This window comes from Struthio camelus, chromosome 30, assembly GCF_040807025.1.
Source record: "Struthio camelus isolate bStrCam1 chromosome 30, bStrCam1.hap1, whole genome shotgun sequence".
In the NCBI taxonomy this organism is placed as follows: Eukaryota; Metazoa; Chordata; class Aves; order Struthioniformes; family Struthionidae; genus Struthio; species Struthio camelus.
The window spans coordinates 3880310-3906201 of record NC_090971.1 but is presented as its reverse complement, the minus strand read 5'-3'; the positions used below and the strand labels follow the sequence as shown (position 1 = coordinate 3906201).

Here is a 25892-nt window from a genome sequence, read left to right as displayed (position 1 = left end):
AGGAGGAATTGTTTGCTCTGCTTTCTTCTGCAGACAACCAGCAGGAAGGTGGGGAAGATCTAAAAACACTGTTTTAAAAAAAAAAAGGAAAAAAAGCTAAGTGGCTAAAGGATCAAGTAGTCCAGACCTTTGGACTGCAGTTATACTATTGTTTGTGCCACCTGGCTTTCCCGTATGGAAATGTAGTGAGAAGGAAAGGATCTGCTTTCTAGCAGGGAGCATTGGAGAGCTGCAAATTGATTCGGTTGCCCCTCTCTTTCATCACAGGCATGCCCTTTAACCAGCTGGGGACATTGGCGGGGAGCAAATATTACAATGTGGAAGCTACCTATTGCTACTTACGCTGGTGAGCGTCTGTGAATATCTTCTTTTTTTCTGGGCAAGGAATCAGTACGCTGTGGTTGTCTTTGCCAGATTTTTCTCCTTTACTTTGAGCTTGTGACTTTTCCAGTGGGCGCATTTCAAGGGGATGGGGAAGAGAGAGGCGGGGTTATTTCACCCTTGAGCGGGACTGATAGTAAGAAGGGGCCTTGGTCAAACCAAATCATCGTGCTGGTCACTAGACAAACACATGAGACTGCAGTTGGAGGGCAGGGTTCCCCCTGTGACCCTGTGCCTGAGCTAGAGATCACCAGGTCTGAAGGGGAGCAGTGGTGCTATGTGAGGCACCCAGCACAGTGAGGTGGGTGGAATTCAGGTATCTAAATGTGGCCTTAAGGCACAAATTTATAAAGGTGTGTAAACATTGCAGATGGAGCTGCGGTGCAGCTTGGAGTGGGGTTTGCAGACATCAAGGGGAGTTAAGTGCCCTAGCATGTTCAAACAAAAGCGCTAGGTACCTGTCTTCGTATTTATATGCCTGAATATCTTTCTAGTGAAGTAAAGCCGTAAAATGTGAGCAGCCCTGTGGCAAAGTAACTTTTGATGTGTTCTATTCTGGTATCTCAGTATCCAGTCTGAAGTGTCCTTTGAAGGTGCCTATGGGAACCTGAAGCGGCTGTACGACAAAGCAGCCAAAATGTATCACCAGTTGAAGAAATGTGAAACCAGGAAGTTGTCTCCAAGCAAGAAACGGTAAGAGCCCAAAGAAAAAGGAAGGGGTGCAGGCTGAGAGTTTGCAATGCTATCAGTGTCCTCCTCTGGGAGAGGGTAGTGTCATTCTGGGCAACAGGCACCTGGCCCTTTTGAGGCAGTGAAGGTTCCCAGAATTTGAGAGCGTTTTCTTTTTTTTTTTTTTTTTTTTTTTCTTTTAAACTGCCCCAGTGTAGATCCCATTCTTGGTCTCATAGGTCATGGTCTCAGGAGAGGAGCTAAAGGCTGGATAGGTGTAGAGGTTGAGGTGAGGGGTTTCGCACTCTCCTCTTGAGCTGGTGGCTGTGAAGGAGGGCTGAGGCACGTTGGTGAAAAGTAGAAGCATATAAACTGACTTTCTTCTCCAGTTTCCTCAGAACGCAGGTATCAGTTGAGACCTGATTCACCTTTTAATTGAGCTCTGTTAGTCTCTCCGATTTCTGTGATGGGATACCTGCTTTACAGTGCTTTCTCCTTAATCTTTTTAGATGTAAAGACATTAAGAGGTTGCTGGTGAGCTTTATGTACCTGCAGAGCCTTTTGCAGCCGAAGAGCAGGTAAGATTACAACAGATTATATCTCCTATTGATAACTCACAGTAGCAGGTATTTAGAAATGGAAGAGATTGTACCCTGCAGGATAAGAGTGTCTGTGCTGAGGCTTTCTGCCAAAACGTCTAAGCCTTGTAAAGTCTTCTAACCTTGCAGTGAGAGTGAAGATGATCACCTTTCAAGGGAAATTGAAATACCAAAGGGTTAAATACTTTGCAACTGTGGATAAATTGAGCCAGTAGTTGAGTCCTGAGCCTCTGAGCTCCTCTGTGCTCTGTACCATGCCTTTGGTGTGTTCTAATGCCTTTTTCAGTCATCAAATGCGTTCTCCTGGCAAGCGCTGGATTTAGGCTGATTCGACTACAAAGAGTCACCGTCTGCACGTGTGCAGAGCAGTTCGTTGCACTTGGAAACCTATAACCAAATACCTTGTTCAGAGGAACGAATAACATAACCTATTTGTGTTGGAATAAATGGAAAGCTTTGTACAGCTGTGTGGCTTTTCCTGGATTTTCTCTGTCTCTGCTGGGAGGTTTTCAGGTGGTTCTAAATAAACCTGTTACTGCTTGAGATAGAGTAGGTATTTTACAGGTTGCAGTTAAATCTATCATAGAGTAATTTAGCTTGAAAGGAACTTCTGGAGGTCCTCGGTCAAAGTAGGGTCCATTTTGAAGTTAGAGTCAAATTTGAAGTTGGATCAGGTTGCTCAGGGCCTCATCCAGTCGAATTTTGAATATATGCAAGGACAGAGATTCCCCACCTGTCTGGTTTCTCTTGCTGTGTTTGACCACTCTCACTTTGGAACCTTTTCCTTGCACCTCATCTGTTTTTCCCTTTCTGTGACTTGTGCCCATTGCTTCTCTTCCTTTTGCTGTGTACCTCTGAGAAGAGTTTGGCTTAGTCCTGTGTAACCACCTATGTGGTAGTTGAAGACAGATTATATGCCCTCAAACCTTCTCTCTTTCAAGCTGAGGGATCCCGGTTCTCTTTGCCTAGTCTTATCATCATGCACTGTCGTCCCCTTGATAGCCATCTGTTGGATTAAGTTCAGTTTGCCCCCCTTCCCCCCCCCCCCTTTTTTTTTTTTTTTTTTAACTGGGGCCCCTACAACTGGCTGTGGTATTCCAGGTGCCATCCCACAAGTGCCAAACAGAGAGGAATAATCACTTTCCTCAAGCTGCTGGCTGTGCTTTTGCTAATGCAGCCCAGTATGTGGTTAGCTTTCAAATATTGACTTATACTGGAGTTGAACTTCAAGGCTCATTTAATATCCACTTAACACATGTTTAGTGCATAAGAAAATAGGGAATTACTTCAATGTCCCAAATATGTTGCCTCCTGAAAAGGATTTACTAGATGTTTTGGTTATTTTTTTTTGGTCACTAGGAAACTCCTGTAGTCCATTATACTGAATACCATGGGTGCTTCCTCTGAAGTAGCTCGTGGCTGCAGAGGACTTTGAAATGTTCTTATGGGGCTGCAAGTTAGAGCCATGGGAGGAAGAAAAGTTGAGTCCCTGGTTTGTATGCTGCAGTGTAGTGTTATAACCGAGCAGTGAAACTTTTGCTATTTTGCTTTTTGCTAAGTGCACTGTGTATTTTGGTACTGTCTGAGCTCACAGGGAAAAAGTCATCCAGTAGTTATTTAGGTTAAATATAGAGTATTTCTGAGATCTTTGAATTACAGGAGCTAGAGAAATGTGAAGAATGACTTTAATCTCCAAATTTTTTTCTGTTTTTAAACTAATAGTTCATGTTTGGTGACATGAGCCCAGTCCACTAAACAGTGCTGAATTAGCTGGCTCTCCTGCTTAGTGCCCTGAGATGTGTAAATGAGGGCTGTGTTCGTTCCTGTCCTAGTCTCCAGAAGTGTCACCCTGGGCCTGGGAGTGAATGTTCGAGTCCCCCCCCCCCCACCATGTTTGCTGGTGTCCCATCTCTTTGCAGGGAGGGGATCTACTTAACGTTTGTCTTCAGATTAGTGGCTTTGGAGAGAGAAACATAATCTGATTCATCTCACTTGCCTCCCATAGCTGTTGCTGCCTGCAGTATTTCCCCTGGTGCTTTATCGTGTCTAGTGCTAAATGACCTAAGTGAAGCCTCTGCCAGTTTTGGTTCACTTTCCATGCAGACGTTGCCAGGAGCTTGAGTCTTGAATAATAATTCTTGTTTATTTTTCCCTCTGGCTAAGCTCTCTAGATTCTGAGCTGACATCTCTCTGCCAGTCTGTGCTGGAGGATTTCAACCTGTGCTTGTTCTACCTGCCTTCTCCTCCTAATCTGAACTCAACTAGTGAAGATGAAGAAGAGTATGAGAGTGGCTACTCCTTCCTTCCTGATCTCCTGATCTTCCGCATGGTGATCATCTGCCTTATGAGTGTTCACAGCCTCAAGAGGGCAGGTAACCAGTGCATTATTCAGCCATTCAGCTCTTTTATGAATAGAACCGAGCGATATGCGTAATGCCTAGTATTGCACTTAGGCAGAGGATCTGGTCTTAATTGGCATCCATGCTGTGGGGTTGTGGGAAGGTCAGTCTCCTCCACCTCATTGTTCCATCTTGTTGCAGGTTCAAAGCAGTACAGTGCAGCCATTGCTTTCACGCTGGCCCTCTTCTCACATCTGATAAACCACGTCAATATTCGCCTACAGGCAGAGCTAGAAGAAGGGGAAAATCCAGTCCCAGCCTTTCAGAGCGATGGCACAGGTAAGAGGACAGAGACAATGCAAGCTGCGTCTGCCCAAATGCCCACCTGCATGGGTGTGGCTGTTACTTCCCTTTCCTAAATCCCCTGGGCATGGGCTTTGTAGCATGGTGTCAGAGTGAATGGAGTGGTGTTAGAGGTGTCTTGATGTTTGACTGTTGGGCTGAAATCCCCAATGACAGGTAATTTATTGAGACAGTCTAGACTTGCAAGCTCTCCGTGAGTTTCAGGATCATCACAGGCTGAAAGAGTTGCTTTCCTCGTTGTAAGGAATTATTTTCTGTATCTCTTGGCATCTCATTTGTCACCTGGCTGCCACTGTGTGTGCTCTGTGTTTTCTGTCTCTCCATTTGCTGTTATTTACTGGACTCTTTTCTCACCTGTTGAGAAGGTGATCTCAAGGTGAAACACCAGGACAGAGCAATATCTCAGGGAGGCAGGCCCTGCTCTGCCCACTTTGTTTCTGTTCAGAGGGAAACGGAGATCTTTAGTTTCCAAAACAGCCTATTGAGCAGAGTTCAGTTAAAAGAGAATTAAAACCCCTGAGTCTTTCCCTTCAGATCAGTTGATTCATAACATTTAGCAGAGCACGAGAATAGAGTTTTCTTGGCCAAAAGTGACAATGAATGACTCCTCCTCTGCCTGAGTTTTGAAGCTGGCAAGGTGACATAGGTCTGCAAAGGCTCTGAGCGTGTTGGTCAAGGAAGGGGTTAGGTCAACTCAGTCTGGTTAGAGTGGAGCGGCTGATTCAGTCGAGCTGACTGGCTCGTGCAGTTGCCCTGCCTGGTAGATCCCTGGGCTCTCCAACCACAAAGGCTGGGGAGAAGGTTTGAGATTCAAATGTGGGTTTTGTGCTGGTCTGGCAGCATTCAGCAATGAGCTGTCTGATAACGGAGCAGTATGGTTTGAGCAGTAGGAGTCCCGGCTTCCCAAGTCTTTCTGGCTGCCTTTTAGAAGGTGAGTCATCCTCCCAGGGTTGCTGTTACTTTTTCTCTGGTGGAAGACACTAATAGAAGTGATGGCTGAAATTTGTATGGCTTGTTCCCTGGGCTCAGGGCTGCCAACCAGCTCGTGTCGCACATCGGCGCTCTTCTAACTTGTCTCATTTTAAATGCCTGCAGATGACCAGGAGCCACGGGAGCCCTTGAACTCCATCGAGAAGGAAGCCGAAGCTGACTTGGCCAATCACCAGCCCAGTGAGGAGCAACGGAAGAACGACTGCAAGAAAAGCAAGAAATACTCCCGCCTCTCTTGTCTGCGTCGCCGCCGCCACCCCCAGAAGGTGGACGAGAGTGACCTGAGCGAGGGCTTTGACTCTGACTCCAGCCAGGGCTCCACAAAGGGCAGCGATGGCTCAGAAAGTGGCTCGGAGAAGAGCGATGAGGAGGCAGAAGCTGCTTTTGATGTGGAGACAGACTCTGACATGAACAGCCAGGAATCTCGTTCTGACTTGGAGGACATGGAGGACGAGCCGGGTGAGGAGGGAAGTGGCCGAGGCAAAAGTGGGCCTAAAGAGGCCTTAAAAAACTGTGTGGATGGCAGTGCGCTGGGGGACTCTAAGATCCCAAGCATCTCTAAAATCGAGACTCCAGATCCAGCAACCAATGGGCCAGGGTCCCTGAGCACTAATGATGCAAGCATAGCCAGTAATCTCCAGGCAATGTCTACCCAGCTGTTTCAGACCAAACGCTGCTTTCGCTTGGCTCCCACTTTCAGCAACATCCTTTTGAAACCAAACAGCGAGCCGCCTGTCTTGAAGGATGGAGTAGACAGCAAGCCGTGTGTCAATGGAGATCTGGAGAAGCCCAATTTGGCAGAGCAAGGTAAGGATCAAAATGGTATTTGTCGTTGCAGTCCTGCATAGAGAACTGCAAACTGTAGCAGTCCGTTTGCTAAAATTTGCCCCTTTCTGTCGTGCAAGTTCTCCTTCAGTCAGTTTTGGACCAGCAGGTCACCTAAGTGGTGGGCAGGACTTGTGCTGGCTGTTTCCTGAAGGAGGAGTTTTACTGTTAATGCCTGATGTCCAGGACCACATGCACTGGACAAAGGGGACACCTGCTGCTAGTCTGTGTTATCTGTTGTTCTGCTCAACAGGCACAGTAAAAATTCCAGCTAGATTCTGAGCATCTCTAATAATGCAGATGATAATTCTAGGAGGAATTAGAAGTTTGGATTATCTTCCTTTTTTTCCCATGTGAAATCTCCGTAATCAGACACTTATCAGCACTTCTGATGATGGACAGTGCAGAGGCAGTCCAGGAAGCTCTCCCTGAGCTGTCAGATTACAAACTGCAAAGCCCTTGTAGGTGCTTGTCTGTGAGTTGGCAGATGTGACCTAGCCGCATGCGAGAGGAGTTGAGAGCCAGTTTCTGTGAGCTTCTGCACGCTGCCTCGCTGGGCGTTTGGGGCGGAACCAAACTGCAGATGCACAGCAGGTGGAGCTGCACGCTCGCAGCTCTCTATTACTGTGCAACTTATAAAACTGAGTAACGTTCTGGAGAAAAAAAATGCTTGAAAGGGAGATCAGATGCACTACAGGGCGTTGTTTGTATTTCGGATAAAACCACACGGGCCCGTTTAGTCTCACTTGTCATTCCTCTCAGCTTCCCTGGAGCAAGGAAACGTTTTGCATTGGGCTGCCAAACTCATGGGCCTGCAGCTCCGGCAATATTCAGGCTTTGCCTGGGCTAAGATTGGAAGGAGGAGCATTAGATCATGTTAGAGTTGAGTGGCTCCGAGCATTGCTTCGTAACCACTTGAAAGAGACAGAGGTAAAGGAAGAAACAAAGGGGTTTGGGTCTGTTTAACATTTTCCTTTATATATTCAGTGGGTTACACAGATGTTGCTGCTCCAGGAATATATTTGTATAGTGTGGCCCTGATGTCTTCATAGATGTAGAAACCAAGAGGTTGAATTAACCCATGTGCTTTTTTCTTTATGCTCTCCTTACTTCACTTGCGCTGTTTCAAAACTCAGGCCCTTTGGGCTAACTCTGTCTCTGAAGCTGAAGGATGTTTAGTGGTTTTAACGCTCTGCCAGGGATGGTTTCTGAATAAATTGCTTCCTCCCTTTTGATACTGAGGGTTTATTGAAGGATAATTGCTGTGCTAATAGGCCAAAATGACTGTGCAGTTAAAATAAGGCACTGTAGCAAAATGCATAGTAGATTCCCAGCTTGCTGCTACTTTGACCGTAGGTCAAAGGCTCATTTACCTAGCCTGTCGTTTCATCCAGGGATGCTACTTTGTCCTGGCAGCTGGCTCTGAGATCCTCAGGTCTGTGGAACTAAAAAATTGCAAGGCATATTGGATATTTAGATTCCCCTGCCTGCTCCTGACTAGTAAAATAGCCCAGCTGTTTGCTTCTCTTGTGTAGCGTGAAGGCTGGCACGCAGTGACCCAAACAGTGGGTGCTGGCTCTGTTCTCTAAAGTAAATGGCATGGTCCTTGCACTGGGATGTGCTGTTTGTGAGCGTCTCTGAGGCTGCTTCAGGGCCTGGGCGCTTGTCACGTTTTCACAGGGAGATTTTGGTAGACTTCTCCCAAGGAAAAGTAAAATGTAACACTGAAGACACCCTTATCGACAGCACAAAGGACAGGGAACTGCCTTTGGGAGGATGTGTGGAGGAAGAGAGGAGTTCAACCCAGCTCTTACCCAGCCCGCTGCCATTCTCATACCAGTAAGGCTTCGCTTCTCAAGGGGTTTAATGCTTGCCATCCTGCTTTTCCCTTTGTTTTCCAGACGATGTGTCCGACTCTGAAGAAAGCGTTTCAAGCAACAAATCCTGCAGGAACGAGCGATCCCTTCAGGAGAAGCTAGAGATCATGACCAACGAGGGGTTGCTTCCCACTGTCAAGGTGTTCCTGGACTGGCTGAGGACAAACACGGACCTCATCATCATGTGCGCGCAGGTAGGAGCTGGGCTCGCTATGTGCAGTCCATGTCTGCGTCGGTTCAGTTCTCCCGGGCTGGGATGTTAAGGGCCTGTTGAAACAGCTGGCCTGGTCCCACATCCCCAACATGAAGTGATGTTTCCATATCCCACCAGTTGAATTAAGCTAATCTTGACCTCAGGAAGTATAGTGAAGTTTACTGTTTGTAAAGCATCTTTACAAACAGGTCTGTGGAAGATGCTGGAAAGCCCAAGCAGTCTAGTTATTGTCTGCATCCATCGTGATGTTTCCTGTGGCCTGTTGTGTTTCATTCTTGCAGAGCTCTCAGAGCCTGTGGAACAGGCTGTCTGTGCTCCTGAACCTTCTGCCTTCTGCTGCCGACCTGCAGGAATCAGGTACTGGAGAAAATAATGGAAATGTGGTGTTTCAGCAAGTCTAGTTATCAGTGGTTTCCATGGTGTGTGACAGATCCTAGAGTGAGAGCTTTGCCAGTAGCACTTAGCTTATAAGCACAACGGGAAGCGACTTCATCCATGTGCCGTTTTGTGTTTAAAAACCGTTCCAGTTAAGTACTGCTCTACAAAGCTTATTAATCCATTGTATTTGGCTAACAGTGTGCTGAAACACTCGCACCTGTCTTTGTGAGGTCCTTGTGTAGTCAACACAATTGAAATGGATTGTTAAGACTATAAGTAAGGGTGTGATTTTTGTCGTGACGGTCATGGGAACTAGTTTTAATGCCCCAAACGCTCATGATGTGCCCTGCACCTCAGCCTGAAGATCCCCCTGGGACATGAAAAGCATAGCACAGACAGGGATGCTTGTCTGTTGGAAAAAAGGGGAGCACTGACCCTCCAAACTAGTTTCCCTGAGGCATTACACCTCAGCAGGTCACTTGAGACAGTAACTCTTTGTATTTTGCCTGGCCTTTTTGTTGTTAATGTTCCTCCCCCAATGTGCACTCACAGTATGTGTATAATGTACTTAAAATCTTCTGCCCTTGTTCTTTACACGTCATGTGCCTTCAAGCTTTTTCCCTCTTTGTCCCCGCATCGGTTGTTTCAGTCACCGTATATTGCTGTCTCCTCCACTCTCTACTCCAGGGCTGGCCCTATGTAATGAAGTCAAGGACATGCTGAGCAGCTCTGAACTCCCAGACCTGAGCTCCAACTTGCTGCTCCCCGAAGATGTGGCCCTGCGCAATCTGCCCCCTCTGAAAAACGCACACAAGAGGTTTAACTTTGAGCAGGACCGACCCATTTTCTCAGCAGTGGAGGAGGTGAGTCAGGGTAAACTCTGAATCTTGGCACCAGCTGCATTTCCCTCTTTGGAAGTACAGGCCATCTTGGCTGTGCAGATGAAGATCTAGGTTCTTTCTTGCCAAAAAAGACCCTAACTGATTCAAACTTCTGAGTCTGAGACTATTTTGCGCCATTGGTGGTTGCTGCAGTTATCTCTCTATCCGAAAGTCACTGTTCAAAAAATTCCCTTCTCCTCCCCCTCAAAGTCATCATGAAGTGAAGCACAATCGTGTTGGCAGCTTTGCTGCGTGACGTCTCCTGACCTCCCTGTCTGGAAAGAAGCGTTGTTATCTCTGCCCTTCCTGGGATGAAAGGGGATGTGTTCAGGGCTGCAGGACGCTTCCTGTCATCCTAATTTAGTAAATGTAAAAGTCAGTGAAATACCTCTTCATGTGGCACCGTGTGCACTCTCAGAGCACGTTTATATGCTGTCCCAACGCAGAGGACTAAGGTGGTCATTTCTGGGTAGCGGATATGGCTGCAGAAGCTGACTGTTCTTCTCTTGTCTCGTCTTGCTAGACTAGTCTGCTCCCTTCCAGGGTGGGAGCACATGAACATCTTCTGTCTAGTTTTGAGGACACTGCTCTGACCTGTGATGTAGAAGCCATGTTTGTTAGATCAGAGTCCAGCAGGGTGAGTTCTTGGATGTCATCTTAAGCTGCTGGGACAGCTGGAGTGAAGTACAGCAATCTCATGTCCAGCATGGGTCGCCTTTTGCCAACCACGCTCAGCAGTCCAACCAAGAGTAGTGCCTGCCCTGAAAGCAGTGTATAAACTATCTCTCCACTTGGTTCCTTTTCCCAGCACTGAGGGCTGAGCAGAGATTTGTGGGGGGAAAAAAACAGCTGTTGTTTTCTCTGCGGTTTTCTCAAGTTGGGGAAACCCTGTCTGCAAACACTTCTCAGCTTTCTGGCCAACTGTAGACTTTTCTGCAGCTCTCTGCGCGTGTCGTTGCCTTCCAAAGCACGTTTCCATTGGAAATATTTCATTTGGATTTTTTTAAAATAACAATTTCTGTCTTTTCCATAAGTGTAAGCTCCAGGGTTGGAGATGGCTCAGGCTACAGCTCACATGGGGCAACATGACTGGTGACTGTCTGGTTCTTTGCAGTCTGTTGTTCGGATTTGCTGCATTCGAAGCTTTGGCCACTTCATTACCCACTTGCAAGGCAGCATCCTGCAGTTCAATTCGGAGCTTGGGATCTTCATCAGCATAGCTCAGTCGGAGCAAGACAACCTGCTGCACCAGGCCCAAGCCCAGTTTCACATGGTGAGTTGGCAGAGGTAGGCTTCTTCTCTGTACTTGGCGCAGTGCTCCATAGGTTGCTATTAGATGGTAACTACAGTCATAGAATTTGGAGATGAAAGTCTCACTCCTGCTACCATTCTTAAAGCTGCTCAAACGCTCCCTTTTCTTTTCACCGTTTCTGAAATTGTGTGCTACTATCAGCTTATGTGTTTCCTGCTAATTGATTTGGAAGTTTGTTTTTATGACTAGGCTGCAGAGGAAGCTCGTCGGAACAGGCTAATGAGAGACATGGCTCAGCTTCGACTGCAGGTAGGAGATGCTAATTCCCAGATGAAAACTGGGAGGGGTGCTGCCTGAAATGTATGTGAAATTAAGATGGGAGGAGAGAGGTCCCTACTCCCATTCCTTGTGGTGGTGGTACTTCTGCTCTACCAAGGCAGAGGTGATTGGTGGGCTGGAACTTCCCCACTGGTCGTGTCCAACCCTCTGCTCCTTGGTTGAATCTCTGCGTGCTGGGAAGTTGGAAGGGCCTGGTGGAGCACTGAAGGGGGCTTCTTGTCCTCTTTGATCCTTTGTTTCAGCAGAAATGCCAAGCAAGTCTCTCTTTCTGCATGTGTTTTTCAGCTGGAGGTTTCTCAGCTGGAGGGAAGTCTCCAGCAGCCCAAAGCCCAGTCAGCTATGTCTCCTTATCTTGTCCCGGACACCCAGGCCCTCTGCCAGCACCTGGCTGTTGTCAAGCAGCTGGCCACTAGCGGGCGGTTCATAATCATCATTCCTCGAACAGGTATGGGGACTCTCCTTCACGTTAAATAGTTGAGCCTGCCTTTCCCTCATTCCCTCCTTGCTAGGAAGAAAGCCCTCTGGGCCAAGGTGGCTGCCTCCCGTCTTGCTGCCATGGTCCCTTACCACCACAGGAGCAGCTGAAACAGGGTTTTCGTGCGTCTCTCTTGAGACGTGCTTTATTTGTGGTTCATGTTTGGAATCGAACGTAGTTTATCGAAGAACAGCTGGAAAGAGAGAGGCCCTGTCCAGCCCCTCGCTTCGTCTGCCTCCTGTGGCAGTAATTGCTGCCATGCATCGGGGGCAGTTCAGCGGGATGTGGAATTCTTTCCACATCTGCATTAGCTTGCCAAAGTAGAGCTGTAAGCCACATGTTCTTGCTTCTTTCTTTCTGTTAGTGATTGATGGCTTAGACTTCCTGAAAAAGGAGAACGCAGGTGCTCGGGACAGCATCCGATATCTGGAGGCAGAATTTAAAAAGGGAAACAGGTGAGAGTGGGAGAATGATTCACCTCCCCGTTGGTTTTAGACTGGGTATATTTTGGGATGGAAGAAAATGCCATTGTTGGGAACATGCTGTTCATCCCTTAGAGCAGAGCGAGAAGTGGACCTGAAGAAAGCCAGGCCTCAGGAATGCACTTGGCAAGAGGGAAGGTAGTGAAGTAACAGGCTTGGCAGCTGGTTCCCCAGACACTCTCGTAGTTGCTTTTCAGCCATGAAGTGTAGCCCTTCCTGAGGGGTGAAGGGAGTTGCGGCTCCTCACTGGTGTGTAAAACTGAGCTGTATCTTTTACTCGGGCACCGCAAGTGCTAGGAGAGCTGTAGTGCATTAGTGACCAGGTTAGCTGCAGCAGGGCAAACAGCAGTGCTTCTGTAAAGACAAACTGCACCTTCAAAGCCTGTGTCAGCATTGTGAAGTGCAGACAGCAATGGTGATGAGATAGGGGAGGTGACCTGAGCAAATCCTTGGGCAGGCTGTTATGTGTCTTTTTGGCAAACAAACGCCAGTGTTGCCAAAGGTGCCTGCAGAGCTTGATAGAACTGCTGTGGAGTATTGACTTCTGTCTGCGTGACAGTCTCCCTGTGGGCTCAGTGGCTCTGGTCTTTCCCTAGGTACATTCGTTGCCAGAAAGATGTTGGGAAGAGCTTTGAGAGGCATAAGTTGAAGAGACAAGATTTAGACGCCTGGTAAGATTACAGCATTTGGGGATGTCTGAGCCTGATTCCCAGCAGGCAGATGGATTTGGGGAGAAGTGTTAACACTGGGACCAGTTGCACAGCTTGCTGGATTTGGTGCTCTGGATGTGGGTGACTCTAAAATTCCCCAAAGAGAGTGGCAAGGCATGCATCTGTGTGTCCCATAGCACCAAGCACTTCTGTTTCTAAAAATGGGCTGAGAAGCCCTCAGTGGGCTTTCAGTACATCCTCCTGAGCGCACATGAAACTGGTGCCTGTTTGCACAAATGGGTGCTCTCGCCTCTGACTTTCCCCTCTGTTTCTCTTTTCTTGCATCCGTGTGGCAGGAACCTCTATAAAATACTGGACAGCTGCAAGCAGCTGACAGTGTCCCAAGCAAGCGGAGAGGACGACACCACAGGAATGGTCACCATCATCACGGGCTTTCAGCTGGAGGACCCGAGCGTGTTCTCGGTGCCCATGCAGGTCAGTAATTCTTTGTCTGGCTGAACTGCACCTTCCTGCTTTCTAGCAAGGTTAAAATCTGGTTGTTTGGCAACAGATTGTTTTGGTGTTTTCTGCCTCCAGTAGTAACTGTCCTGGATTTCCCAAATCTAGTTTGTAAGTCATGGTTCCTACTCTTTATTTTCTTGAAGGCCCCTTGATCTGTCATGCTTTTGTGGCCCAAGTATCCTGGGGGAGGAGAAAGAACAGTAATTTGCGTGACTGTACAGGCCTCTAATGCCAGAGCTGTGTAAAGCAACATTAGCATGAAGGAGAATTAGGCCTTTTAGCCATGAAGAGAGCAGAGCCTGAGAATCTATGAGTTGTGAAGGGCAGCCCTCTTGACAGGACAGGGAGAAAATAACCTGGTGTGTATGTGTTTGCTTGCAGTCTGCCATCCAGGCAGCCGCCAATGCCAGCGTAGAAATAAAAAATGTTCTGGAGTTCTACAAGCAGTGGAAAGAGATGGGCTGATGTTCAGAAGGGCATCGGGTTGGTGTACCTTTCTCTCCCCCTCTCGGAACGTGCAGCGTCTGAACGAAGGAAACAAAAATCCAGGCGACACTTAGACACGAAGAAGCAGCAGCAGCAACAATAAGAAAAATATCTACAAAAAAAAATTAAAAAAAAAACAAAAACAATCCAGGCACGCACACGGACACCCGCCACCCGCACCCCGACCAGACGGCTGTACATCTCCAATGGCGCCAACTGCTCTGAGAAGAGAGAGGCACCTCGGCACGGCTGAGGCAGAGCTCTGCCCTTCTCCCAGTCGGCAGGGATGGGCGAGAGACAGGCAGTCATTCGTTCCCCCCCTCCTTCCTCCCCAAAGCTTGCTTGGTCATCTGAAACGGGCAGGCGGCTTTGAAAGCGTGGACTTCACTTAAATGAAACCAAACCAGCGCAGCGGAAATGGAGCCCTCCTAGCTTGGGAAACGAGATCCAAAGAGTGTTTAGCTCTTGCTTGGCAATCTAGTGATCTAGTGACAGGAAAGCAGATATTCTTTTTTTTTTTTTTTTGTTCTCTGAGTTAATTATTTTTCAAGTTTTTTTTTCTTCTTAGTTTTATATATATAAATAATATTAAAAAAAAGAAAGAAAAAGTGGAGTTCCTTTGGGGTTCTGGATACTCTTCCAATGTTAGAAAAGGAAACAATGATACTATTTAAAAAGAGGGGGAAAACAAAAAAAGCTCTTAATATAATTTTTTGTTGTTTTTGTTTTTTGGAAAAAGCATATTTATTTCCCTTCCCTGTCCCCATGGAGAGGGCTCAGTGCAAAAGGATGTCGACCTGCAAAGAGAGAGCAATGTGCCCCTGTCGGCTCTGTGCACGTCGTTGCTTTCAGAACAAGCTGCGTGCTTTGACAAGAGATAGATTGGCCGGGCTGCTGGAGAGAGGTGAAAAGGACTCTGTTCCCCCTGTCTTTTCCTCCTCTTCCCCCTTCCCCAGTCCCTCCCACTTTGCTCCCAGCATTAGGCTTTGGAGAGAAGGAGCCGAATCCAGCAGAATCGCTGGGAGAGGGAGAAGAGCCATGTGGGATTTAAACACTGATAAAGCTCAACCACTTGGTTTGAGTGCTGTGACCACAGGATGGATGAAACCAGCAGACATCTCCCAAGGACCCAAGCCTCTTCTTTTTTTTTTTTTTCTTTTTTTCTCCCCCTTTTTTTTAGTGTTGCAATGGAGTGTGGAGGAGGAAGGAGGATCTCAAAGCTATTATCTCTTCTGCTGGCTGTTCTGACACCGCTGCTGCTCCGTCATGCTAGAGAGGGTGGCAGAACTCGCATGGTTGTATCCCCCCCACACACCCCGCTCCGGGGCAGGCAAAGGCAATGCAGGGACTGCTGCGGTCCAGGACTGAGCCCACGAACTATTCTGTGCTTTTAGCATCCCAGAAAGAAGGGAAGATGCTACCTGGGCGGATGCTGGAAGAGCTGATTCCCCTTGTGACCTGCAAGGGACCGTACAGACCTCCATCCTGACAGCAGCTCAAGGCAACCTGTGTCTGACTTCCTGTGACGCTGATGCTTGGAAATGAAGAAACAGGTTGCTCCCAAGACAGCTGACCAGTGGGAGATAGGCTGAATGGCCTCTTCGTAGTCCATCTGTGTCAGTGTACTCAAGAAACAGATGTTTGCATCCACGTGAACTAACAGCAGCTATGCAAGTAAAAACCACTAGTCTTCTACGTTTGATTGTTTTTTCACATGGGCCAGCCAGAAGCTGCTATAAAAGGGGCGTAATGTGGAAAGACAAGTAGCATACTCCAATCTGTGCAGACTTCCTAGCACGATGCATTGTACTGGAGTGGCAGGATGTTCCTTGTTTTCAGGTAAAAAAGAACGGCACAAGTCCCAGATGATTCATATATATTGCAATTTCAGTTCCTTTGCAGCATGCAGTCCTGTAGCGCGGGCAGAGAGAAATGCAGAGCATTAAGGTGCAGCTGGAGCTGGCCCAACAAGGTCCACATGCTTGAAAGGTGACCTGAAAGGCAGGTGGAGGGGGTAGACTGGCAGGGCTTCCCCGCAGATTTTTCCCTTTGCAGCTTCTCCTGAAGCTTGTGGTGCTTTTCTAGGCTAAGCCAAGGAAACAACATAAGCAGAAGGGCGGGTCAAAGACTGGCTCGACTCGAGGGTTCTCGGAGATCTAAGATGGACTGTGAAGCTTGTCAGTTGTTCTTTCCTCCAGTGCTATCAGTGATTTTATTTAAAGCCATTTGTTTGTCTAGCTCATTATTATTGTTATTTGGTGGGGATGGGGAAAGAAGAGAGACTCACCTGTGGGACGTGTCCTTCAGTGCACAAGCCAGAGCGATGTGGTGTGGTGGAGAACAGATTCACCTCCCGTCCTGCCCCTCCACTGATGTGGAGAGTGCTGCTCAGCTGTGCTGAAATACGCTCCTTGTCCACCAGGAGCCTGGCTCAGCAGGATGGCTGGCTGGGAGACTGTGCTGCTTAAGAAAACCATCCACCTCCTTGCTGCGAAGCAAATCAGAGGAGTGTGCAAAGCCTGCAGCTCCCTTCTCCAAGGTCTGCTCGAGCTGAAACCTAGCTCTGCCTGCAGTCCTAATTGTCATTCTCTTTTGGTTTGGGTAGTGCAAAGTGTGCATTTGGATTTGATAAAGACATTAATCTGAAACCAGAAAAGCAAGGATCTGGAGACGTTCCTCAGCTTTGCCCTGGGCCAGGTCTTTCCTTGGCTGGAGCTGGAGCTGGAGAGGGGGGAAAGGGCAATACAAAGGAAGCAGCAACCAACGGGGAATGCTGCCCATGCAGCTGGCGAGGGTCTCGGTCTGTGCGGCTCCCCGGGTTGCTGGTGGTGCAGGACCTGCACTGGGAGCCAAGCTCGGCGGGGTCGGCACGGCAGGCAGGGCTGCGTGAGGGCACGGGGGCTGCGTCCCGCTGCAGGAGATGGGCTGACGCTGCCCATCCGTTTCCTGAATCGGATTGGTAGCTGTTTGGCACGGATAGAGAAGGCAGATGCAAAACAAAAATAAACGGACATGAGCTTTCTCTAACAAGAAGCTGTTGCTGAGCTCTAAACGCCCTGCTTAGGGGCCAGACAGCAAAATCAGAGGGCTGCTCTTTAGAAAGCAGCAAGGCTGTTGCTGCGTCTTCCTCATCGCCACATCCCTCGCTGGCTGCCTGGTCCCCTAAGGGGTTGTTTCAATATTACCCTAAAGTTTTGCAGACTTAGAGAGGAGGAAATGGAAGTCTTAATACCTGCCCAGTGGCTTCGTTCAGCACACGGTACCTTTTTGGTTGTCCTCACCCTCTGGGCTGACTAAGGAGGGGTAGTCACTTTTTCAAAAAGGCACCTGAGAGATCCCTTCATGACCTTGCTTTACCCTCCAGAACGTGTGACCGTGCTTCTGGACGTGGTGAATTTTGGGGTGCGTGTCCCTGGCCAGGGATGTGTGAAACTGAAAGAAAGAGATTTGAGGAGCTCTGGAAGAGCGAAGCTGCAAGGTGAGGCCTCAGGGAAGGTGGCAAATTGTGTCCTCCTGGAAACGTTACCTTTTCATGGAGGTTCAACCTGACGTGTTTAAGTTCAGGGTAAGGGAAGAGGCTTCTTAGTCCCAGTCTCACTGCTTGTTTGATGAGCTGGAGTCCCCTCGCTGGGTATAAACTGACCCAGATCTGCTACGTCCAAGAGCCTTTGCCAGTTTGCCCCCGTGCGGGATTTGGTGCATCGCTTCCAAATCCCAACCGCGAAGCCAAAAGCAGGAGGCCGGTCTCCCTGGCCTGTCGTGGTTGCTGATGCTGAACACTTCTCCAAGGACAGGGAAAACCTGAATGTCGTGGGGAGGCTCCGTGTATGCTGGCTCGCCGCGCTGCCCGCGGCTCCTGAGCGTTGTGGTTTGGGTTTCCCCCGAGCTTACGGCGGCATAGCAATGCCAGCCGGAGCTGCAGCCACAAACACTTGCCAAGCTAGCGTCGTGCAACGCTCGAGCCTGGGGAAAGCCAGCTCTGGTCCGCTGCTAATCCATATGGTGCTATTCCTGTACCTACTCAAAGCTTGCTAGGACCAGCTCCAAGCTAGCCCCTTACCACCACTGTGCTGGGAAGCAGAGCAAAGAGAGAAAAAACAACAAAAAAAATTGCCTTGTGGGCCGAAAGCATTATTTTTTAAGGTGTTTTTGTGTGTTTCTGGGCTTTGGTTTTCTTTCCTTTTCGTTACCCCCGCGGCGAGCTCTCGGAGGGTTGGGTGGGGGTGGCCCCGCTTCCCGGAGAGCGCAGGGTGCTCGTGGCTAAGGGCTCGGCGAGGTTCTTGCGGAGACGGCACGTTGGCCGGGCGCCGCCTCCCCGTCGCCGCGGGTGGAAACGGTCGTTCTGGTGCCTGTTGGATTCCCGCGCGGTGTTTCCGTGGGCTGTGCCAAGCGCCTCTTCCTCCTGCTCCCATCTTCGCTCGCCTCGGCTCGCTGCCGCCTGCAACGCCTTGGATTTTCATGCACATCTCGGACTTTTCCGTTCGCAACGTCCAGGTGAAGGAGCTGCTCCGCGCGGGGCAGGAGTTACGGGGAGGGCGAGCTGGGGGGCGAAAACGAGGGCGGCCGCGAGGACGGAGAAAGGACGGAGGGTTGGCGCAGGCTCCCGGGCTCGGCCGTCCTGCCTCCGGGACGCTCGCGTGGGGCGAGGAGCGACGGCCTCTCCCTCCGTACCCGTTTTGTAGCACAAATAAAAATCCAGCCTGTGGATCGGCTCTCGCCCGGCGAGCCGGGGAAGCGCCCGGCCCGGCCGAGGAGGAGCTCGGGGGCTCTCACGGCACGCGTCTGACTGTGATCCCAACACGTCGACTGGCTTAATAAAATACGAGATGTTTGTACCCCTCGTTTTGTGGTGGTTCCCGGCCCGCGTTTCCCCCGCGCCTGCGCGGCCCCCTTGCAGACGGGTGCATTTCGGGGCGGGAATCCGCCCTCCCGCCTGCGCTTTTCCAACCCACCTCTGCTTTTCTGGAGGGAGCGACTGCCCGAAGCCTTGCTGCCCCCAACCTGGTTTTCATTGTGTTTGACCCAGGCAGAAGAAGACGCAACCTTGGGTCGCTTTTGATGCGATGGGATGGAATAGAGGAGGGTTTGTAACCGGATTTGGGGTCGCTCCCTTCCGCAGCCGTAAAACAGCAATAATATTTCCTTTGTTCCTCCCGCCGCCTTGGAGCCTCGGGGGCTTCCCGGCCGCAGACCCGCAGCAAGCGGCGCTTGCAGCGATTCCGGGGGCGCTTTGGGTCTCGGGGGGACGCGAACTATTTGGGGGCTTGGTTTTAAAGGAGGATTTGGAAAGTCTCTGCTCTTAAGTAGCTGGAAAGTATATGGTTAAAAAAGCATAGCTTTAGCCATCTACTTAAGGTGCCTTTAAGAGGTTTGGTTTCGGGACAGAGCTGGCCGGGACGCTGGAAGTCAGGCTGGACGAGGCTCAGCGCCAGGCGCTGGTGACTCGAGAGGCCGGTTTAAAAAACAACAAAAAGGGGGGAAAAAACCCCGTTTGCTGCATTCATTCGCACCCAAGCTCCTTTCTAGGCTCTGGTAGCAGAAAGCGTCGAGCCAGGGAACCGAGCTCCTTCCTCATCCTCGCCCCCGTCCCGCGGCCGGCACAAAGCCGCCTTTGAGCGCCGGCTCCCGGCCGCCCCTCCGCCGACGAGCGGGAGCCGCCGGCGAGGCCCCCTTGGCCGCTCTCCACCGCCGGCGCGAGCAGCGCGGGGGCCGCGGCCCCGGCGGCCGGGGGGGGTCCGCGCGGCCGAGTCGATGAGGACGGGGCGGCCGGCCAGGCCTCACCCGCCGCCCCACCAGGTTTGGGGCTGCTTTGCTTCGGTTCCTGGCTGTCGTTTCACTGCTTTCCCCGTTTTTTCCTTCTGCCGGGTGGGTTTCCGGAGGGAGGGGGGAGATCAGGGCTGCCGGCTGCTCCCCCCCCCGCCACCGGGCCGTGCCTCAGTTTCCCCCGCTGGGAGATGCTGCCCCGGCCCCGCGTTTGGTGCCCGGGGATGGGGGGGAAGCGGGTGGAAAGCGTCGGCCCCGGGCTCCTCCGGCGTCCCCGCTCTGCGCCCCGGGGCCCCTCGGCGCCGCGGCTCCCCCTCCTCGCCGTGCGGGTGGGGGTGGTGGTCCCCCCCCGGGCCCCGCTCGCCCCTGCCAGGACGCCTGGGTCCCCGCGGCATCACGGGCTCTGCTCTGCCCCGGTCTCCGCAGGACGTGCGCGCCGGCCCGGCGCCCCGACGCCGCTAGCACCCCGGCCCCGCCATGCTGACCGTAAAGCTGCCGCAGATCTTCAGGGTCCACCAGGTGCCGCGGGTACGTGTGGACGTCGGCCCCCACCCCGCTCCCGCCTTCCTGTCCCCATCCGAGGTGGGAAAGCCCGTGGGGTCCCCACCCCGGTCGCCCCCAGCCCTGCTCCAGCTCCCAGCCCGTCCTGCCGCGGTTTCCTCCCCACCCCATGACGAAGCCGAGGTGGCTCTCCAGGGCTGTCCCCGCATCCCCACAACCGGCCCCGCTCTCCCTCCAGATCTTCTGGGAGGATGGGATCATGTCGGGGTACCGGCACCCCAAGAGCTCGGCCCTTGACTGCGTCCTCAGCTCCTTCCAGATGACCAACGAGACCATCAACATCTGGACCCACTTCCTGCCCACTTGGTAGGCCCAGGGACGGGGCCCGGGACAGGGACAGGGATGGGGTGGGGACAGGGTAGGGATGGGGATGGGGACAGAGCCAGGGATGAGGTTGGGGATGAGGAGATGGTGATAAAGATGGGACAGAGATGAGGATGGGACAAGGATGGGGATGGGGATGGGCACAGGGATAGAGGTCAGTTTAGGGATGGAGATGGGTATGGGGAGGAAGATGGTGATGAAGAGAAGATGGCGAAAGGAATGGGATGAGGCTGAAGATGGGGATGGGGAGAGGGATGAGGATGAGGAAGGGATGGGGATGGGCACAGGGATAGAGTTCAGTATAGGGATGGAGAAGGGGTTGGGATGAGGTGGGGCTGGAGATGGGGATGGGACACAGATGGGGATGAGGAGGGAACAGAAACGGTGATGGGGACAGGGATGGGATGGAGATGGGGTGGGGATGAGGTGGGGCTGGAGATGGGGATGGGACACAGATGGGGATGAGGAGGGAACGGAGATGGTGATGGGGACAGGGATGGGCTGGAGATGGGGATGAGGTGGTAATGCAGATGGGGATGGAGATGGGATGGAGATGAGGTGGTAATGCAGATGGGGATGGAGATGGGATGGAGATGAGGTGGTAATGCAGATGGGGATGGAGATGGGATGGAGATGAGGTGGTAATGCAGATGGGGATGGAGATGGGATGGGGATGAGGTGGGGCTGGAGATGGGGATGGGACACAGATGGGGATGAGGAGGGAACGGAGATGGTGATGGGGACAGGGATGGGCTGGAGATGGGGATGAGGTGGTAATGCAGATGGGGATGGAGATGGGATGGAGATGAGGTGGTAATGCAGATGGGGATGGAGACAGAGCTGGAGACGGAGGCAGCGACGAGGTTGGGGATGGGTCTGGGCAGCGTGGGCTCACCCTGAGGCTTGCTGCGCCCGCAGGTATTTCGTGTGGCGCTTGCTGGTGCTCTCGTCCTCCCTGGACTTCTGCCGCGAGCCCTACCACTGGCCCCTGCTCATCTACCTGCTGCTGGTGTGCCTGTACCCCTTCGCCTCCAGCTGCGCCCACACCTTCAGCACCATGTCGGCCCGCGCCCGCCACTTCTGCTACTTCTGCGACTACGGGGCCCTCAGCCTCTACAGCCTGGGTGAGCCGGCGTGGATGGGGCCGGGGCCGGGGCCGGGGCCGGGTCCTGACGCCGCGTCCCCGCTGCAGGCTGCGCCTTCGCCTACGGTGCCTACGCCATGCCGGACCGCTGGGTCGGCGGCGTTTTGCACCGTTACTTCGTCCCCGCCGCCGCTTTTAACTCCTTCGTCTGCACCGGCCTCTCGTGCTACTCCCGGTAGGTTTTGGGGGGGGGGTCTGGGGTCGGGGGGGGTGGCGCGGGGCTGAGCCGGGGGGGAGCTGACGGCGGGCCGGGATCCCCGCAGCTTCCCCGAGCTGGAGCATCCTCGGCTGAGCAAGGTGCTGCGGACGGCGGCGTTCGTCTACCCCTTCCTCTACGACAACATCCCGCTTTTCTACCGGGTGAGCGGAGGCGTCGGGAGCTGGCGGAGGGACCGGGATGGAGGGTTTATTTTTTGGGGGGGGGGGGGGATGCCCGCTCATCTGTCCCACCGGCAGCTCCTCTTCTGCCGCTGCGACGAGGCCATGGCCGGCTACTGCTACCACCTCCTCTTCGCCCTGCTCACCGGCTTCCTCTTCGCCTCCCACCTGCCCGAGCGCCTGGCGCCCGGCCGCTTCGACTACATCGGTGAGCGGGGGGCTGCTGCACCGCCCGGCGCCGGGAGGGATGCGGGCGCCCCCGGCGCTGACGCCGTTTTCCCACCCCGGCAGGCCACAGCCACCAGCTCTTCCACGTCTGCGCCGTGCTGGGCACCCACTTCCAGCTGGAAGCCGTGCTGCGCGACGCCGGCTCGCGCCGCACCTGGCTGCGCGGCCGCCTGCCCGGCCCCGCCGGCCCCGGCACCTTCGGCACGGCCGGGCTGGCCCTGCTGGGCAACGCCGCCATCATCGGCGCCTTCACCGCCGCCCTGCCCCGGGCACCCGGCGGCTCGCAGGTCGGGGCGCCCGAGCCGGGGCGCCGCTGACGTCCCCGGGGCGGGGGGGGGGGGGGGGGGGGGGGGGGGGGGGGGGCTGCCGGAAGGGCTCAGCGAGGACCCAGGCGTCCCGGCGTCCTCCTTCTTCCTTGGCGGGAGCCTCTGAGCTCTGCTGGGATTTGGGGGGAGTGGAGGGGCCCGGATGCCTGGGTCCCGCTCCGGTGGGGCTCCCAGGGTGGACCGTCCGTGGTGAGCTGAGCCGTGCCTCAGTTTCCCTGCCTTTGCACTATGGCTAATCGTACTCATTGCTCCCCCGGGGGGCGCTGTGAAGCACCTATGCTGCACCTAACCCACATAGCAGCCGCACCGTATGCGCATGCGTGTATGTGTGTGTGTGTATGCATGTGTGTGCATGCACACGCACATCTGCGGCACTAACAGCTCCATCCCCACGTTCTGCCCTGTTTCTCGTGGCCCTTTCCAGAGCCGGCTCCATCGCCTCCCCACTGCCTGGCTTGATTTGGGCACACGTGGCCCCGATGCACTGTGCACGGCCCTGATGAGCGTGCACAGCCCCGATGCAGCATGCGCAGCCCCGATGCACTGTGCACGGCCCCGATGCAGCTTGTACGGCTCCGTTTCACCGTGCTCAGCCCCTGCTGCGGGCAGAAGGCAGGGCCGAGGGGAGCGGGCTGGTGTGCGGGTGCAGAGGGCTGGTGACGGCCGGGCTGGCAGGACGAGGTGGGCCTGCGCCCGGTGTGGCGGCGGCCCCTGCGCCCTCCGCTGAGCCAGGCCTGGGACCCCGGAAGCGGTGGCAGGGTATCGGGGCAGCTGCAAGAGGAGCTTGGGGAAGGGGTGCTGCGGCTTGAGGTGGCAGCGGGGCCCGAGCTCTGGGCTGGGGACCCCATGCGGGGACCCTGCTCCCAGCAGAGGCATCGCAGGCAGGTTTTTTGGGGGGGGGGGGGGGCAGCCCTGGGCACGCGGCTTCTCTATGGCCTCCCCCTCCCAAGGGCTCTGACATGGCCACAGCTCCCTGGGATGATGGAGCGGATGCAACCGGGTTGGGGGGGGGGGGGGGCCACGGTGTCCTGGGGCACAGGGTCATGCTGCAGGCACGCCACGGCGCTAGAGAGAGGTGTGTGCATGTATGCATGCGTGTGTGTGCATACGTGTGTGTGTGTGTGTATGTATATATATAGCTAGATGTGCATGTGTGTGCATCTGTGCATGCACATGCGTGTGTGTGCGTGTATGCATGCATGCATGTGTTTGCACATGCACCCTGTGGCCTCGCAGGACGCTGTGTCCGGGTTCCCCTAAGCCCCAACCCACCCCAGCCTTAACGATCCTGCCAGGATGGGAGTGGGGCCACGGGGCACAGGGAGACAATCTGCCCCCCCCCCCCCCCCAAAAAAAAACCCCGCCCCTAACAACCCTGCGCTTGGGACAAACAGCTTTAAATTAAACTGGACTAACGCTGGCGCTGGGCTGCTCATTGCCGGGGAGCCGCTGCGCCTGGCAGGGGCGGGAGGGGGAGGATGAGGCCGGGGGCCTTCGGCCTCGCCGGGGGTTGGGGGGGGGGGAGTGGGACTTTGGGGTGCCCGGAGCAGGTGGGATGGGGTGGTGGATGGGCCCCAGGCGTCCTGCATCTGCAGTGGGCGAAGGAAGGTGTGTGGGGGGGGTGGGAATCCGGTGCCCCCTCCCCGTCCCCGCGCCCAGGAAGGAGCCGGGTGCACCGTTCACACATTTATTTCACGGCGCCCTTGAGGCGGCCGGGATTGGGGTGGGGGGGGCGTCGTGCAGAGGTGGGGGCCGGGGCTAGGCCACGGGGCCGTAGAAACGCCGGTACGCCTCGTGGAAGCCGATGTGGTCGGCCAGCTCGTCGCAGTCGGGGTTGAGCTCGCACACCTCGCGCTGGGCCTCGAGGGGGTTCGGCGCGGCGCCGTAGGGGCTGCGGGGAGGGAGCGGGCCATGCCGGCGGCGGGGGCTCCTCGGCCGCCCGCTCCCCTCCCCGTCGTTTGGCCATCCGTCCCCCCCCACCCCGTTACCTGCCGGCGACGAAGTGCCTCTTGTGCCGGCGCGTCAGCTCGGCGCTGGCGCGGTGGGAGACGAAGGCTGCGGGGTGGGGGGGAGCGAGAGGGGAGGTGTGAGGGCGGCCGGCCCCCCCCCTCCCCGGGGCCGGGGGGCGCAGGGTGGCAGCGGGAGCCGGCCGCGGGCACCCACCTTCCGAGCTGGGCGAGTCGGCGGCGCTGGCGGAGCGGGCCGGGTCTGCGAGCGGAGCGCGGTCAGGGCGCGGGAAAGCCGGCGCCTTCCTCCCCGCGCCTCCTCTTCCTCCTCTCCGGCGTCTCCTGCCAGTCCCTGTGCTTCCCCCCCACCCCGAACCCCTCCAACCCTGAGGCGCCCCTGATTCCCGTCCCCCCCACCAGCGAATCTCTCCCCCACCTCCCACCCCGGGCTCCGGGTGCTGCCGCCGCCGTTTCGGGGCAGAGACCCCCCCGGCGCCGCTCGCCCGGTGCCCCTTACCTCTGCGGCCGAGGCCGAGGGCCACGAGGGCCAGCAGGGTCAGCAGCCCGAGGGTCCTCATGGTGCCGCGGGTGCTCGGTGCGGCTCCCCGCGCCGGTTTTTATACCCGGCGGCGGCGACCGCAGGCGAGGAGGGGCCCCGCGGCCCCGCCAGGGTTATTTCTGGTTTCATCCGTCCGGGGATGGGAGCTGCCGGCCCAGGCGGCAATTGTGGTTTGGGGCGAACTCGGTTCCCCCGGCCCGGCCCCGAGCCCGCGGGGAGCGAGACGAGGCCCTGGGCCAGCAGAGGTTTCCTGGGACGAGAGCTGGGGCTCGCCAGCCCCGCCGGCCGGTCCCCCCCGGTGGGACTGGAGCAGGAGCAGGGGGGCCACCCGTTGCGACAGGGGCAGGTGCCAGGTAAGAGCCCGTGTCCCCTCCGGCCCACGGTCCCCGCAGGTCCCCAGGGGCTGGAGCCCGCTCGGTGACGTGCGTTGCGGCCTGCAAATTGCTGCCACGCCGGGGGGGGAAGTTTTCTGCCGTCCCCGGCCGCCGGGGTGATTTTTGACGGGGGCGCGTTCCCGCCGCGCGGCAGCCTCTCATTTCGGCTCGTTTCCCTGCGCTGAGCCCGGCCGGCTGCCAAGCCCCAGGGAGGAAACGCGCCGCGGTCCCAGTTACCCTCGCTCAGCCCTGGGCCGCGGGGAGCGACACCCCGCAGCCGCCCTGTGCCACGTCCAAGGGGCAGACGTTGTTCGGCAGGGCCGGGGGTCCTGGGGGGGCTGAAGACTGACCCCCCCCCCCCCCCAAGAGATGACCATCCCTACTTGGCTCATATTTAAGTCCAGGCGGGCTCTAAGCTCAGGGCCAAGTTAGAAGGTGAAACAGGGTGCTGGGAGCTCCCTGGAGTGACATCCCCGACCACTTCCCCGACTTTCAAATCCCATAAATCCAGGCCTGCCTTGAAAAGCGGAACTGCATGGTTTGGGGCGGAGGAGGAGAGAAATGCTG

At 54.4% G+C, this 25892-nt stretch overlaps 3 protein-coding genes across 8 annotated transcripts in view; 2 read left to right on the top strand and 1 right to left on the bottom strand.

Annotated features, from left to right (window-relative positions):
- SMG5 (SMG5 nonsense mediated mRNA decay factor) overlaps window positions 1–15947 on the top strand; it is a 29031-nt gene extending 13084 nt beyond the window's left edge. Inside the window, exons 7-22 of the mRNA XM_068922300.1 lie at window positions 268–346; window positions 949–1074; window positions 1560–1628; window positions 3813–4021; window positions 4190–4327; window positions 5447–6148; window positions 8068–8237; window positions 8539–8614; window positions 9323–9498; window positions 10631–10789; window positions 11018–11077; window positions 11393–11552; window positions 11947–12037; window positions 12661–12735; window positions 13071–13209; window positions 13618–15947. Coding sequence (XP_068778401.1) covers window positions 268–346; window positions 949–1074; window positions 1560–1628; window positions 3813–4021; window positions 4190–4327; window positions 5447–6148; window positions 8068–8237; window positions 8539–8614; window positions 9323–9498; window positions 10631–10789; window positions 11018–11077; window positions 11393–11552; window positions 11947–12037; window positions 12661–12735; window positions 13071–13209; window positions 13618–13701 — 2513 coding nt within the window. The 3' untranslated portion in view covers window positions 13702–15947. The remainder of the gene's footprint in view (window positions 1–267; window positions 347–948; window positions 1075–1559; window positions 1629–3812; window positions 4022–4189; window positions 4328–5446; window positions 6149–8067; window positions 8238–8538; window positions 8615–9322; window positions 9499–10630; window positions 10790–11017; window positions 11078–11392; window positions 11553–11946; window positions 12038–12660; window positions 12736–13070; window positions 13210–13617) is intronic.
- Window positions 15948–19450: 3503 nt separating this feature from the next.
- PAQR6 (progestin and adipoQ receptor family member 6) lies at window positions 19451–23796 on the top strand. 6 transcript variants are annotated; one of them, XM_068922395.1, is made up of 7 exons: window positions 19451–19518; window positions 19912–20013; window positions 20225–20352; window positions 21289–21494; window positions 21563–21689; window positions 21778–22100; window positions 22184–22471. In XM_068922395.1, the coding sequence occupies exons 2-7, from the start codon at window positions 19963–19965 to the stop codon at window positions 22435–22437; spliced, it is 1089 nt and encodes a 362-aa protein (XP_068778496.1). In that variant the 5' UTR covers window positions 19451–19518; window positions 19912–19962; the 3' UTR covers window positions 22438–22471. The 6 variants fall into 6 exon arrangements, with proteins under 6 accessions (XP_068778496.1, XP_068778498.1, XP_068778499.1 ...); XM_068922397.1 differs by having other exon boundaries at window positions 19505–19587; XM_068922399.1 differs by lacking the exon at window positions 19451–19518 and having other exon boundaries at window positions 19670–20067; window positions 21778–21874; window positions 21971–22100.
- Window positions 23797–24119: 323 nt separating this feature from the next.
- On the bottom strand, window positions 24120–25480 carry BGLAP (bone gamma-carboxyglutamate protein). Its single transcript, XM_068922452.1, has 4 exons — window positions 24910–25480; window positions 24610–24654; window positions 24435–24501; window positions 24120–24337 (listed from the first exon to the last, which is right to left on the bottom strand). Exons 1-4 carry the CDS (start codon window positions 24968–24970, stop codon window positions 24205–24207), a joined length of 306 nt encoding a protein of 101 aa, XP_068778553.1. The 5' UTR covers window positions 24971–25480; the 3' UTR covers window positions 24120–24204.
- Between the last annotated feature and the right edge of the window lie 412 nt (window positions 25481–25892).

What these genes read in the sequence shown, in the direction of transcription:
- PAQR6 (XM_068922395.1), top strand. Translation starts at nt 19,963, where the DNA reads ATGCTGACCGTAAAGCTGCCGCAGATCTTCAGGGTCCACCAGGTGCCG. An exon ending in GGGTCCACCAGGTGCCGCGG is followed by an intron (nt 20,014 to 20,224) that starts GTACGTGTGGAC and finishes CTCTCCCTCCAG; the next exon opens with ATCTTCTGGGAGGATGGGAT. An exon ending in CCTCAGCCTCTACAGCCTGG is followed by an intron (nt 21,495 to 21,562) that starts GTGAGCCGGCGT and finishes TCCCCGCTGCAG; the next exon opens with GCTGCGCCTTCGCCTACGGT.
- BGLAP (XM_068922452.1), bottom strand. Translation starts at nt 24,970, where the DNA reads ATGAGGACCCTCGGGCTGCTGACCCTGCTGGCCCTCGTGGCCCTCGGC. An exon ending in CCTCGGCCTCGGCCGCAGAG is followed by an intron (nt 24,655 to 24,909) that starts GTAAGGGGCACC and finishes CTCCGCTCGCAG; the next exon opens with ACCCGGCCCGCTCCGCCAGC. An exon ending in AGGCACTTCGTCGCCGGCAG is followed by an intron (nt 24,338 to 24,434) that starts GTAACGGGGTGG and finishes CCCTCCCCGCAG; the next exon opens with CCCCTACGGCGCCGCGCCGA.